The sequence below is a fragment of the Stigmatopora argus genome, chromosome 3 (genome assembly GCF_051989625.1).
Source record: "Stigmatopora argus isolate UIUO_Sarg chromosome 3, RoL_Sarg_1.0, whole genome shotgun sequence".
Lineage (NCBI taxonomy): Eukaryota > Metazoa > Chordata > Actinopteri > Syngnathiformes > Syngnathidae > Stigmatopora > Stigmatopora argus.
Window position 1 is genome coordinate 14,919,447 of NC_135389.1, and position 14,207 is coordinate 14,933,653.

Sequence of the window (14,207 nt, forward strand, 5' to 3'; positions counted from 1 at the left end):
TCTCTTCTGGGTTTTTTTAAGCTAGGGGATGGCACACACACACACACACACACACACACACACACACACACACACACACACACACACACACACACACACACACACACACACACACACACACTGATACACAGTCATAGTCTTTGTAAAGTTAACTTTGTGGACTTGTTAAGACAAAAAGAAAAAGACCAAAAGTGGTGTTACTTTGTGTTTTTTCAACGCCTTTCCGAATGTCTTTCAAATGAAAGACAAGAACTTGATTTGCCTGCAGCGCTCCAATATAACACAATTGTAGTCTTCCTTGTTTATTCCTCGTATTTTTACTAAACACGAATCTGTTTGCCATACAATTGTGTGGGAATAACCTTGGGCAAAGATCCATATTCTGCTCACCGTTTCAATCAAGCACAAAAAAACGCCCATTAAGGCCCAGGTGAAAATAAGTTAGTCAACACTCCCATCTGCTGGCTGCAATGGCAACTATGCAAAAATTGGTTTCAATATTTGTAGGGGTAGAAGGTAACGAATAATAAGTTGCAACCGAGTATAAGTCACACCAGCCAAATAATGCATAATGAAAATATATATATAAGCCGCACTGGAGTATAAGTCGCATTTTTGGGGGGCATTTTTTTATTTGACCAGAAAATAAAATCAAATACGTATACGTAGTCAAATGGAGTAAAACAGGCTAAATAGGCATCTGTTAACTGTAACCTAAAATTAAAAAAACAGGTTGTCATGATCAGAGAGAGAAAAAACAATACATAAACCACACTTGGGTGTTAGTTGCAGGCCTATCCAAATTATGAAAAAATATGCGAATTATAGTGCAGAAAATACAGTATGTAGTTGTTTTTTTTGTAACCTGTAATTTTTAAAAGTATTACTTAATTACTCATTTTAGTTTAAGTCATTTTTTGGATTTCAGACAGGAGGGACTTGGGCTGAATCTTAAATGCGTTAAAATGTTTGTGCAACTTCAGAAGCAATTACTAGTTTTACAGCCTCAATAATTTAACCACTGCCAGCAGAAATAACTGAAGACACCCCAAAAAGCCCAACTTTATGATTATTTAAATTATATGTGACTGTTTATTTATTAGGTATTTACTTCAGGAACATTTAAGTTCATGTTTAAAAAAATACTGATTTAAAAAAAGAAAAAAGAAAATGACGCCACAAAATATACGGGGCAAAACTTTATTCGCTTGTTGCGGTTCTGTGTGGCGTTAGAAACAAAACACACCAGGGAAATAATCAAAAATTTAACAAAAAAAGAGGAAAAAATTAACCCTGAGGCAAAGCAGCTTTCAAAACTATGAAGGGGGACTCATGCTCTAAATTTGTATGGCAGATTGGATTCATAAAAACTGAGCAAACTACACAAAAGTAGCAACAAAAAATGCTCATGTTTTTATGTCATGTAAAAATCAAGCAAAGAAAAACAACAAATCATCATTGACTCTCAATTCCAGAGTTATGTGGGTGTACTTATGGGTGAAGTAAAAAAGACGTGCTTTTGTACCATGAATCTTTAATGATGTCGTACACAAACAAATAGTCAATAAAGAAATATAGCTTCTCATCCAACATGATGCTCAAGTATTTATTTGAGTGAGAGGTGCGGCAGTGCGGGAACAGGTCAGCGAACTGAATGGTGACCGGTTAGTACACGTCACTTCGTTTCAAGATATACGGCCTCCGAGACTTGGCTGGATGAGTGGCTTGCCTCTTTAGGATGTACGGCGACTTGCGCTTGGGGGGTGCGTTGCCATCATTTCCCAATATGTATTTGCGAGAATACTGCTGGAGCTGTTGGGGGGAAAAGGAATGCCGTTATTGGTGCAGCGAATGGTTGTTGTTCCATTTTTCATCCTGAGGTAGTGGATTTTTTTTAGTGTTTCTTGAGTAGGTAGTACTTTAGGATTTTGATTTATGTGAGATCACATACCCGATTATTCCAAAAAATATTGACTTATGAGTAAAGGTTTTTCACAAAAAGATGGAAGCAACCAAATGAACGGTATCCGTGCACCATAAGGTCATGTTTTGGACTTTGCAGTGACAGCGTCAATTGTTTGGCCGCACATTTGCGTGTGTTTTTGGGTAACTTACACTTCCCTGGCGACTGTGCAGCAGGGCTCTGCAGATGTGCTGCAGGCTGTTTAGTTCCTCCAGCCTCTTGTTGCTCCACTCTCTCATCACTATTTGCTGCTCTGCCTCCTCCTCTTCCTCTGACTCTTCTTCTTCATCCTCTTCCCCGCTCTTCCACAACAGCTGGTCTTCCTCCTCGGTGTCGTGCCGCAGCCCGCCGGCTAGCCGGCACAGGTTTTCCAGCGCAAGGCGCCAGTAGGGGATACTCTGCCTGTTTGCCTCTTTCAGCTTTTTCAAAGAGAGGGAAAATGAAGTGAGGAGTTATGTTTGTTAGTTTGTTTACTAATTTATCTATTTATTTATGTCGATCGAAACATAGGAGAATATTGAGGGGTGAATTTTCATGTTCATTGGGTTCATTTTAAAAGTGACCCTGAAAATGACTTCCAATAGAAACCAAAATGCAACTGTCTATGGCTCCTAAAGAGGTTTTAGCTATTGTTATTCAATGTTTCTTATTGAAAGTGAGTTCAGAGGCCGAATTAAAGATAAATAAAAAAATGGCTAGTCTTTCAAGGATTTTTGGAAATTATGCGATTAAATGGAAGTGTCTTCTTTCCTTCATTTTTTAATTGCAAATTTCTTGATGAGCTCCTTGGAATAAACATTCTTACCAAAGTTCATGTTGAATTGTGACGTGGTAGAGGAGTGCAGGCGTTATTTGCACGTGATGATTTAAGCATACATTTGCTATATGCTTTGCCTGAATTTAAACGCATCATTTCATTTCTTGCCACCAAAGAAGGACTTTTTGTTTATCCTTATTCAAAACGGGATGTGCCGAGGCGTCTTGGAATCCTTGTTCCTTGTGTTTTGACTAGAGTGATAAGATTGGGAGGTGTTTTGAAAACTAACGCCCCAATTGTGCAATCCAGCCCTCTCTTTAGAGTTGGGACGTCCACGTAATCAGACCCTCCGAATCTAATTAAAATCCACAAAAGATGCATGTTTTTGTGGATGTCTAATGGCGAATCTGACAAGTTGTCATTCCCCAATCCAGAGGATATTGACTCAACCTCATTAATATGCAAAATAAGGATATGATGTCAAAATGCTTTGAGTACTTTAGAAATCAACATAAAAGTGTAAGTCTATCCATCAATTTACTGCACTTGATGGTGAGAGACATCCAATGCATTTGAAGTGTGAGCCAGTGAGTTTATACTTAATACAGCGTAAGAATTTGAACGCTACTGAGCTTACGAACAACTATGAATCCCTCATTGGAGCTATTTCTTTGGTTTTATTAACAAGAATATTCACATACCTTAAAGGCAAACAGGCTGCTCAGGAGATTTTCTCCATGCGGTCGTTGATCCTGTCCCATGTCTGCAGAAAAAGACAAATACAGAGAGAGTGGAGGGGGGCTAGATAGTCTGAACTCAATATTGCGCAACACAAGCACAGAATGGAATATTATGTACTTTTGCACAGCAAATGCTGAATGAGTATCAATATTTTTGCTTTCATTAAAATGAGGGAGTTCTGTATTTAGTCTTGGGAGTTGTGGTCATAGTAGTATTAGGATTTAAAAAGAAATAAATATCATGGAAAAATATGTGAAATATGCATTGACTAAATGTTAAAATGGTATGTTTCCATGATTACATTACATTATTACTGCAGTAAACAATTGGAGCTACATTTATTCACTACCATCGTCTAAAATATATGTCTTAATTGTACTACTATTTTATGATGGATTTGAAACCAATGAATTATAAGTCTTTCGAAGAATAACAAATAAGGCTACAAATAATTAAACAAATATTTTATCAGCAATCCCAATGACGTATTTAAACAAATTAAAAAACAGCGACCAAAGCTACAAAAAAAATCAATTGATTGGTTTTAATTTTTGCATTTATGTGCAAAAAGGGTCTGCAAAAATTGACTCCCCACACAGCCCTGCCACACAAAAAAATAAGTTAATGGCATATAACATCCCATTGAGACTTTTGCTTTAGATTGAAATATTATGTGTGCAAAATGAGTAATAAACAGCTTCCATCAACTAAAGTCAATCCCAGGGAGCGTTCTCCCACTTCTCTGCATCTTACCTGCGCATAGTCCGCTGCAGGTGAAGCAGAGCAGCAACAGCACGCAAGTCAAGTGAGCCTGCATCGATTCAGCCAAAAATTTAAAAACCAACACAGTGTGGGGAAAAATGGACAAAAATCTCAAAATTCTCAAAAGAGGGCTGGCTAATGTTCTGTGATGGAGCCTTTTAGTCCATAGAGTGAAAGTTTGATAGAGGCTTCTTGTCTTCTTCTGATGATGATTCCTTGAATGTGAGCCTCAGCTATATACAAGCCCCCTGCAAGCCCCAGCAGCCCCCCTTTCCACTCCCCCACCGTCATGTCTCCGTACAGATGTGTCATCGCACGTCATTCTGCCGTCATGGATTAGTTTGTGTTTGTGTTTTAACAAGTGTTACCTTATTATCTGGCAGTAAAAGTGATTTGCTGAGTGGCGATGGGATGACATGAGCAATTGGTTGGGGGGATTCTGAGGGGGCTTGAGACCAAACAGATTTGAGTTCTCAGCAGAGCATCAATGCAGTCGTGCAGATGAAACTCAATTGTCTATTGCTATCTGAAGAAGAATACATATTGTGAGTAAGTAAATATTGAATTATTTTACTTTTTCAAAAATCCCATGATGTTTTGAGGACACTTAGGTGCAGATGTGATCCATTTAATATCCCAGTGATGAGTAAAAAATCTTTAAAAATCCTTTTTAAGTAGACACGGAATGATTCTTGCTGCCAGCCTCCCAGTGAAAATGGATTGGGCGTCTACTGCAGTCCACAGTAGCCATTGTTTTAGATGCACCTGTTGTATCTTCAAGTAGAACAGGTGCAGGTACATTTGTTGTAGTACATACAGCGACCTTGCAGGTGTTTGGGGGCAGTGTTAGGCCAGAATTAACTTCTGCCATTGTCTCCTCCTTCCTTAGCCCGTCCTCCTCCTCCTATTCCTCCTCCTCCTTCTCCTACTCCTCCTCCTCCTCCTGCTCCAACGAGTTCCTACCAGGACAAGAAATAACTTTTTATCACTCTTTCACAAGAAGTGCACTTTGTGATAGTTAGCAGGAGTTTTGAACAACTGCCATGGCTCCATTCGGGAAGAACTTCCTGAAAGCTCGTCTGAAAAACAGGTAATTTAATACCACTCCATGGGATCCTTCAAGGGGGTAGATTGTGTGGGGAAGAGGGGCTTTTGGGTGGGAGTTTCCTTGCAAGTAACAATCAGGTCAGGCATGTAAAGTGCTTTAAAAGTGAGTTAAACTAGTTCTGTTAGTGTACTTTAAAAATGATGCCATAGTGTCACCATAGTAGTTTATGTTCATATATATATATATATATATATATATATATATATATATATATATATATATATATATATATATATATATATATATATATATATATATATATATATATATATATATATATATATATATACTATGATGAATTGTATTGTCACATATTCTCACCTCTTCTTATTCACATGTTCACAGTGATGATATAATTTCTGTAGGGTGCCACTTGTTTGCAAATCACCAGCAAAATGTGTTTTTCCTCTTCTGTTGCTTGAAAGCCACCAAAGCCATCAGCACTTGTTGCAAGAATCCGCAGCAGCAATTTAGTCGAGTGGCTCACATGGGCTTTTCATGTGTTTTTACGGTGACGCATCTCTGGGAAAAGCGTGTAAAATTAACATACCACCTCCAGAAAAAGGTTTCCAAAGGCTGCCCTTGAGTGGCCAGGAGTGTGTCAACGGCATTCTTGAAGAGGCGAGGACAACGGTGAAAGGCTCAGCTGGTTGACAATTGGAATTAATTGAAATGCGCTCTCCTTCCTCCAAACACTGTTGGGAAATGGGGAGCTTTTCTACCAAAGTCCAGACGGACAGTATGTGCTTCTGTACCTAATTGTGATTGTTCTTGTCAGCCACATTGTCAAATGATGACTATAAACACCACTTTATGAGTTATCAGTTGCTAGCCTAGATGCTGCGTATGAAGATGATAAAAAATATGGCTCCAATGACAACATATTTGGTGCTTTAGTATGCTTACAGTGCATAGAAGTACATCATAAATTAAGACTGGAATATAAAACCTTTTAAGGATGAGCAGAACTTCATCAGATTGAACATGATTACAAATTTATCAAACATCCATATATTTTCTAGAAACAAATGTACTCGTAACATGGATGTTGTTTTTAACACAGGAAAAAAAAAGTTAGAGAGACATGACCTATCTTTATTTTTATTTACATTGTGTATGTATTATAACCTTGGATTTCATTTGACTAGTTTTGCAAGACAATCCTCATCAAAACGTCATTTTTTAAAATTTCATTGAGCATTTTTGCTGGTTTTTACATTTATGGAAAACCTAAGTTGAAGATATTTCTCCCAGCAGCAAAAACAATGTTGAAGATCCATTGTTGCACGCTCACGAAGGTCCTAATTGTTTGGGGACATCAAAATTCATATAAACGCCCGACCCAGAGTCTCATGGTTGTTTTTGCTAGATAAGAAGGGGAAGCGCTGTGTTGTGTTTCTGGACCCACATCACATGTACAACTCATCTCGCAGATAAAGATGTTTTTTCCCCTCATCCCCACCCAGATAAGCCCGCCGACAGGAAGCTCTATCCATGTTTTTCTTTTCCGCTACGTTAAAAAAATGTTTACCCATCTTTTTCTTCAAAAGACCTAGCAACCCCCCTTTACACTTCCAGCTTTGGGGACCCTACGTCACATGTGGGGTGTCAGCCATGTGAAAACCATACAATAGACCCTGACGTCATCTCGTGCTCGCAATCCTGCTCGTGTCCCGCCTTTGCTGCGGTGGGTGGGAAAGGTTACAGTATATCACTGAACATGCCTTTGCCACACACTAATCCTACCAATGAGGCTGCTCATATTCCCCTTTGTGTTAACAAACTGAGCATATTATTGTGGAAAATAAAGAGGCGAGGGCCATTCTTTTACTTCCTGCCTGGCACAGGAAGTGTTGATTGTGCCTGAGGAGAAATGCAGGTGCTTCCCCCAGACTCACGCATGCCAACATACACATACATGTGCACTTCCTGCTCGGAGTGTGTTTATCCATCTTTGTGTTCATATTAGATGCTTAAAATAACTTTTATAAGATTTATCGTGATGGATGATTGGTATTTTCCAGATGAACTTGTGACATTATGTACGAATAAAAGAAGTACTGTACGTTAAAAACGACAACTGTGTCGTCACAAAAGGGGAATGCTGTGCAACAGCGCATCTTTAATATTTAACTTTTTTTCTCAAAAGTATTTAATATTTTACTTGATGGAATGTTTGGCATAGGAATTTATTTTCTTTTTCTTTAAAAATATGTCCACTCCAATTAGATTGTCCTCTCCTAGCAAGACAAAAAAAATGAAAAGATTGAATATATTTAATATGAATGTATTTATTTTCATAAAAATACATTACTGTATCTCCATACTGTATAAGATAATTCTCAACTTAAAAAAAATGTAGCAAATTAGATGTGTTTTCATGAAAGAGGAGTTCATACTTCATCTTAACATTTATGAGGGTTTGCTGAAGATCAAGTGAGACAAGCATTTCCATGTTTAGTTTCCCACGTCGATGTGAATACAATGTCTTGTGTATGTCTTTTAAGTGGAATTGGTGAACAAGTTGTCAGGAATGTGACAAGTATGCAGCAAAGGGAGTTAATTGTTACGTAGACCCCCTGAGCAAATAGCCGAGCGGTGCACTTGACAAACAAATGATCCATGTTCAGTAAGAGAGCATGACTTTAACCTCACTGGGAGAAAAGAAAACAACGTGATGACACATTCAGATTAAAGTTGTAATCTTGTGGGAGTTAGGAGAACAATTTGCGGTTTAGTTCGGCTACAAGATTGTTGTGTTGGCGCTATCATCTTCAGGGAAGTCATTTGAACATCATCTCGATAAAAGTATCATTTCGATAAAAAAGGGAAATCTTTAAGAAAACAGCTTGCTTACTTTAAAGTTATTGGTTAAAGTTAGGTAACCGTTTAAGTTATAGTTTTTGTTGTTTTTAAGACTTTGAGAAGTCAGATATTTTGGTGGGTGAAGTGGCTTTTGTTTCCTGCAAATTAGTATTATCCATTTCATTAAAAAGCAGTTTATTTTCAAGATCAGTTTGATAAACTTTTATTTGAATGTTTTTTATGAGTTTAATAGGAGTGTCTAAATAATGACAAGTTGTGAACATTTATGACTTGCTCTGGGCATTTTTGTCCAGCAAATACAAACTATGATTGGAGACATCACGTCTTTTCTACGAGAACTAAACGTGACGTACAAATCAAATGTTAACGTCTGGAAATGTCATCGCATTATTTGATTAGCATCTCTTGTGCCTTGGACCTCTGCGATGGTCTATTAGCCACAAAATGTATAGACATTATTTTTTCAGAGGGGAGCAATAGTGGTTTGCAATGATCCAGATGAAAAGGTAAGGAAGGTTTAAATTGTCAGAGAGGATGAGTAACAGTCTGACAGGATTAAGACACTACGACAGAATGTCATTTCCCACTCGTTGATATATCCAAATGTGAATAAATCAAACAAATATAGCATATTCCTGCATACTTTACAGCAAAACCAAATCTCAGGTTTTCCTCTTAACCCATTTTTTCCGACACATAGAATGACTTTTTGGGGACCCTTGCCTTAATAATGGATTTTTTTAAACCCTGAAAATACATAAACCCTGAAAGTGCATAACGTTTTTTCTCAAACGTTTGCTATTTTTTCACAACAAAAAGAGAACTTTGTTTACGAATAAATTCAACTTTTATTGTGGAAATAAATGTAAAACTTGAGGCATTCATTTTCCCATCTTCCCCAGGACCAAGGACAGCGAGCCCATCACTGGGAAAGAGATCCAGGTGACTGTTTGCAACGAGGAGAAGGTGGTCTGTGGCGTGACAAAGCACACCACCTGCGCCGACATGATTCAGGCGTTGCTTGACGATCACAGAGCAGCTCCGCAGGGCAAGCGGCTCCTGCATGGAGAGTCCAAAGACTTCAGTCTGGTGGAGCGCTACAAAGGTTTTGAAAGGGTCTTGCCACCTCTGAGCAGAATCCTGAGGCTGTGGTATGCGTGGGGAGACCAGAGACCCTTCATCCAGTTCATGCTGGTCAAAAGCACGGATGCTGCGCCACATCGGGCGATGAAAGCAACAAAGAACCGGAACAGATACACCAGAAACCCTCAGGTTCTTCCTGCAGAAAAGCAGAAACGCGTAGTGAGGAAGGCCTTCCGGAAGCTGGAGAAACTCCACAAGGACAGCAAGACGTCCACCGGCACTGAAGAAATTGAGCATATGGTGCAGCTCATTCTCAACCAGGACCAAACCATTCGGGAGCAGATCCAGCGTATGGAGGATCTGGAGATGGAGATCCAAGAGCTTCACGGTCAGGAAGACCAAAACGACATGTTGGATGTGCGTGGGGTCAACTCTGAGGAGGTGGACAAACTTCTAGACGCGAGCGATGATGTCCACCAGTTGGAGGTCCAGGTGCAGAGGCAGCAGGCTCTCATAGCTCAGCTCTGTCGCGACATAGACATTGAGCAGAGGATGGCGGCGGGTGGCGAACAAGAAAAAGCATTAGCTTCTCCCCACGAGGGCAACGAATCGCTCCTGGCCGAGATGGAAAGGATGCAGGCCGAGCTGAGGCGCAGCTACCTGGCCGGCGTGTCCCTCCACAGTCAAGTGGGTGAAATAGACAAGCAAATATGCTGCTGTGAGGCTGCCTGGGTCTCCAGGGACCAAGAGTGCTGGCAGCTGGCCGCCCAGCTTAGATCCCTGCAAATGAGCGACGCCGCTCAGGAGACCGCCGGTGGAAACGGGGTTGTGAAAATGGAGGCCGTGCCGGTCAAGCACGGCTCATCTCCCATCGATATGACGGACACAGACTCGGACACTGGGATCAGCTCCACGCATAGCCAGGACTCTCTATCGCCCGGCATGGATTTCCCTCCGCCGCTGGACACGGACGTCTAATGAAACTCTGGGCTAAAAAAAAAAATGCAATCATCGTACAAACATTTGTATATGGTTTGTAGATCAAATATATTTTTACCAATGAACCATGAGTAGACAGTGGTGGACTGTCCGGGCCTGCAATGCCTTCTCTCCTGGCCTAAAAAATATCTGAATCACAGACTGATCTTAATTATATTTTGGCCATGATTACTTATTAAATAATTCCAAATTGTCTGTCAGATTACTTTCATTGCTTTTCCCCTGGTTGTGCTGCTTCCATGTGTTTTCATATTTAAGCATTTACCCAATCACATTTCAGCCATTATTTGTTGCCAGGATCAGAAATCTACCTGGAGTCCTTCACAATCAGTTCTGCAGGCCCTGCAGAATAAAATAAGCGTACTGTTGCTTTAACCGATCAGATTTCGAGGTGGCGACACTGAGGCCTTCTCATAGCCATTCTCAAGCGTCATCGCTTTCACAAACTATGATTGGTTAGTGATAGAGCGGACTAGCCAGAGCTAACAAACTGTATCTGTAGCAAGCTGCACAAGCAAATATATTTTTGTGTTTATTTAATAGCGGAGGAGAAGAAATTGATATGGTTGCAGATTTAAATACACGTTATCATGAAAACAATGTATTTTTGGTGTCTATTTTTAATGCGCATGACCGAGGTCAGAGTTCAAATTTGTGCCAACCTTCAAAATGGCGGATGACCCGGAAGCTAGTTCGGTTGTGGACTGCAGAGCAGATCAGACGTGATTTCGATTTACCGAAGTAAGACCTGATAAAGCTCTCATAGGACAATGCAGCGTGTTCGGTACGTAGTCATTTGGGGATTTGGGAGCCCCAGTTCTCATTTTAAGAGTGCCTTTTGACGGTAGCATGCTTCGATCGCATGCTGTAGCCCCACGTGGATGGAACCAAAAATGTTTGCTAACAAATTAGCTACATTGCGTTACCTATAGATCTTTATGTTTAGAAAGAAATCATTCAATTATGTGTTTCAGTTCCTCAACGAGCACAGACTTTTGGGAAACATCAAGCATGTGGCCAAAACGGCCAGAAAGGAGCAGCTTGTCGACGCCATAACAAGCTGTCAGCAAAGTGAGTCATTTTTTCTAAATAGTTTCTGTTTTTCTCTATCCGCGTAATTAAAAGTCAGCGTTCAGTATTCAAGGCTTTGCTCAACTACCTTTTTTTATTATGATACATTCAAATTTTGAATGAAAACACACTTTAACTGGTCTGGTGTTGATTTTTAATAGTAAAAACCTGTGTGGATAACTCTCATCCACACTAGTGCCATCAGTGGTGTAGGAATAAACGATACACTTATAGAATATACGTATACCTTGACCCTGGGCTTATTTTCCCTTCACTTTCTTAAAAGAAGACATCAGGGCTTGGAGTTTTTCATTTTTAGTTTTAAATGTGGTTTGGACAAAACTTAAATGAGTCATTCATTCAACAATTGCACAGGGTTCATTTTTTACTCAAGTTTAAACTTGTGGTAAAATAACCTTTTTTTCCTCATTGTAAAAACAAAAAATGAAGCAATGATGACTTTTGGGTATATTTATTTAAAAAAATGAATGCTTTGAAATCAATTGACTGGAAAAACTCATCCATGATGAAATAACATGGGAAATGAATGTGGGTCATTTGTGCATCAAAATGGTTGAATAAGCAATTGCATAATGACGCTCTGGTGTTTAGTAGAGTGACAACGCCGGTGAAAGTTGTCAAAATCGACGAGAAGACCAAAGAAGTCAAGGCAGAAGTAGGACCCAAGTGTTTCATGTAATGTGTACGAAACCTACTCATTTTTTCTTGCTTCTCTTCAGTCCACCCAAGTTTACCGAATCAACGCTAAAGAAAAGTGGCAAGACAAACTTCCCCAAAAGGGTGACACGGTGAGATGCTGGGCAGTCTTTGACACCCAAATCCCCTCAGGGCCCCAGTCCAGTATGTTTTCCATATCTCCCACATTCTGATTATTTGATTTAGGTGTAGATGGAAAATAGACTGGATAGGGGCCCTCGAGGGCTGCAGTTGGAGATCCCTGGTATAAAGACTCAAAACATTTTTGAGTCACTCTGCAGCAGACAAGAACACCATGTCACTGAGCAAAGTCATCAGGGGGGTATATCTAATATTTCCATTTTTTCCTTCCTGTGGCTTTAATGTTGCTTGCCTTTTACAGTGGGATGAAGGTCTGCTGACTGAGCAAAGGAGAGATGGCACTTGAGGGGTGTTATGGGAAGAAGTCCCACATTTCAGAAGTCACTGTGGGTCAGTGGCAAAGATAATGGGTCAGAACTTCAGGTGGACTCAAGTTCAAATCAGGAATGAGTTCAATTCCACTCTTTGCAATTCTCAAATTGTTTATTGAGGTAATGAAAAGGATAGATATAACTTCCAATCACATTATTTCAGAAGTCACTGTGGTCCAGTGGCAAAGACAATGGGTCAGAACTTCAGGTGGACTCAAGTTCAAATCAGGAATGAGTTCAATTCCACTCTTTGCAATTCTCAAATTGTTTATTGAGGTAATGAAAAGGATAGATATAACTTCCAATTATAGCATTTCAGAAGTCACTGTGGTCCAGTGGCAAAGATAATGGGTCAGAACTTCAGGTGGACTCAAGTTCAAATCAGGAATGAGTTCAATTCCACTCTTTGCAATTCTCAAATTGTTTATTGAGGTAATGAAAAGGATAGATATAACTTCCAATCCCACATTTCAGAAGTCACTGTGGGTCAGTGGCAAAGATAATGGGTCAGAACTTCAGGTGGACTCAAGTTTAAATCAGGAATGAGTTCAATTCCACTCTTTGCAATTCTCAAATTGTTTATTGAGGTAATGAAAAGGATAGATATAACTTCCAATCACATTATTTCAGAAGTCACTGTGGTCCAGTGGCAAAGACAATGGGTCAGAACTTCAGGTGGACTCAAGTTTAAATCAGGAATGAGTTCAATTCCACTCTTTGCAATTCTCAAATTGTTTATTGAGGTAATGAAAAGGATAGATATAACTTCCAATCACATCATTTCAGAAGTCACTGTGGTCCAGTGGCAAAGATAATGGGTCAAAACTTCAGGTGGACTCAAGTTTAAATCAGGAATGAGTTCAAATCCACTCTTTGCAATTCTCAAATTGTTTATTGAGGTAATGAAAAGGATAGATATAACTTCCAATCATAACATTTCAGAAGTCACTGTGGTCCAGTGGCAAAGATAATGGGTCAGAACTTCAGGTGGACTCAAGTTCAAATCAGGAATGAGTTCAATTCCACTCTTTGCAATTCTCAAATTGTTTATTGAGGTAATGAAAAGGATAGATATAACTTCCAATCATATCATTTCAGCAGTCACTGTGGTCCAGTGGCAAAGATAATGGGTCAGAACTTCAGGTGGACTCAAGTTCAAATCAGGACTGAGTTCAATTCCACTCTTTGCAATTCTCAAATTGTTTATTTAGGTAATGAAAAGGATAAATATAACTTCCAATCATGTATAGGCGGGCCGCCTCGTGGTGTAGTGGGTAAGTCACCTGCCTGCGACGTGGGTGTCGAGGGTTCACGTCCCGGTGTCGCCAGTCAACGACTGTATGGTGTCGGCAGTCGGCCGAAGGCCGACTGTCGAACACCACCAGGAACCCCCCCTCCCAACTGTCTTCCGGTCAGCCGAAGGCTGACCGGAAATATTGTTTTGCTGAAAAAAATGACTAAGTCTTTATTTGTATGAAAAAAGGATTACCCATTTACTGAACTACAAGTGTAGTGATTAGTCAAACGAGAGCAGGATTCGAACCCCATCTCCCACACGGCAGTCAAATCCACTAACTTGAGGTCTGTCTGACCCATTGTCTTTGCCACTGGACCACAGTGACTTCTGAAATGAGATGATTGGAAGTTATATTTATCATTTTCATCACCTCAATAAACAATTTGAGATTTGCAAAGAGTGGACTTGAACTCACTCCAGATTTGAACTTG

The 14,207-nt window shown here is 39.8% G+C and overlaps 2 protein-coding genes across 2 annotated transcripts; one reads left to right on the forward strand and one right to left on the reverse strand.

Annotated features, from left to right (window-relative positions):
• Positions 1-1,338: 1,338 nt before the first annotated feature.
• Positions 1,339-4,415, reverse strand: nts (neurotensin). The gene is made up of 4 exons (XM_077596926.1): positions 4,215-4,415; positions 3,422-3,483; positions 2,116-2,382; positions 1,339-1,812 (listed from the first exon to the last, which is right to left on the reverse strand). Exons 1-4 carry the CDS (start codon positions 4,276-4,278, stop codon positions 1,666-1,668), a joined length of 540 nt encoding a protein of 179 aa, XP_077453052.1. The 5' UTR covers positions 4,279-4,415; the 3' UTR covers positions 1,339-1,665.
• A 455-nt stretch (positions 4,416-4,870) lies between these two features.
• Positions 4,871-10,839, forward strand: rassf9 (Ras association domain family member 9). The gene is made up of 2 exons (XM_077596588.1): positions 4,871-5,313; positions 9,060-10,839. Exons 1-2 carry the CDS (start codon positions 5,267-5,269, stop codon positions 10,216-10,218), a joined length of 1,206 nt encoding a protein of 401 aa, XP_077452714.1. The 5' UTR covers positions 4,871-5,266; the 3' UTR covers positions 10,219-10,839.
• Positions 10,840-14,207: the final 3,368 nt, after the last annotated feature.

Coding starts and splice junctions, on each gene's coding strand:
- nts (XM_077596926.1), bottom strand. CDS start 4,278: ATGCAGGCTCACTTGACTTGCGTGCTGTTGCTGCTCTGCTTCACCTGC. Junction 3,484..4,214: donor CTGCAGCGGACTATGCGCAG/GTAAGATGCAGA, acceptor CTTTTTCTGCAG/ACATGGGACAGGATCAACGA. Junction 1,813..2,115: donor TGCACAGTCGCCAGGGAAGT/GTAAGTTACCCA, acceptor TCCCCCCAACAG/CTCCAGCAGTATTCTCGCAA.
- rassf9 (XM_077596588.1), top strand. CDS start 5,267: ATGGCTCCATTCGGGAAGAACTTCCTGAAAGCTCGTCTGAAAAACAG. Junction 5,314..9,059: donor AAAGCTCGTCTGAAAAACAG/GTAATTTAATAC, acceptor CATCTTCCCCAG/GACCAAGGACAGCGAGCCCA.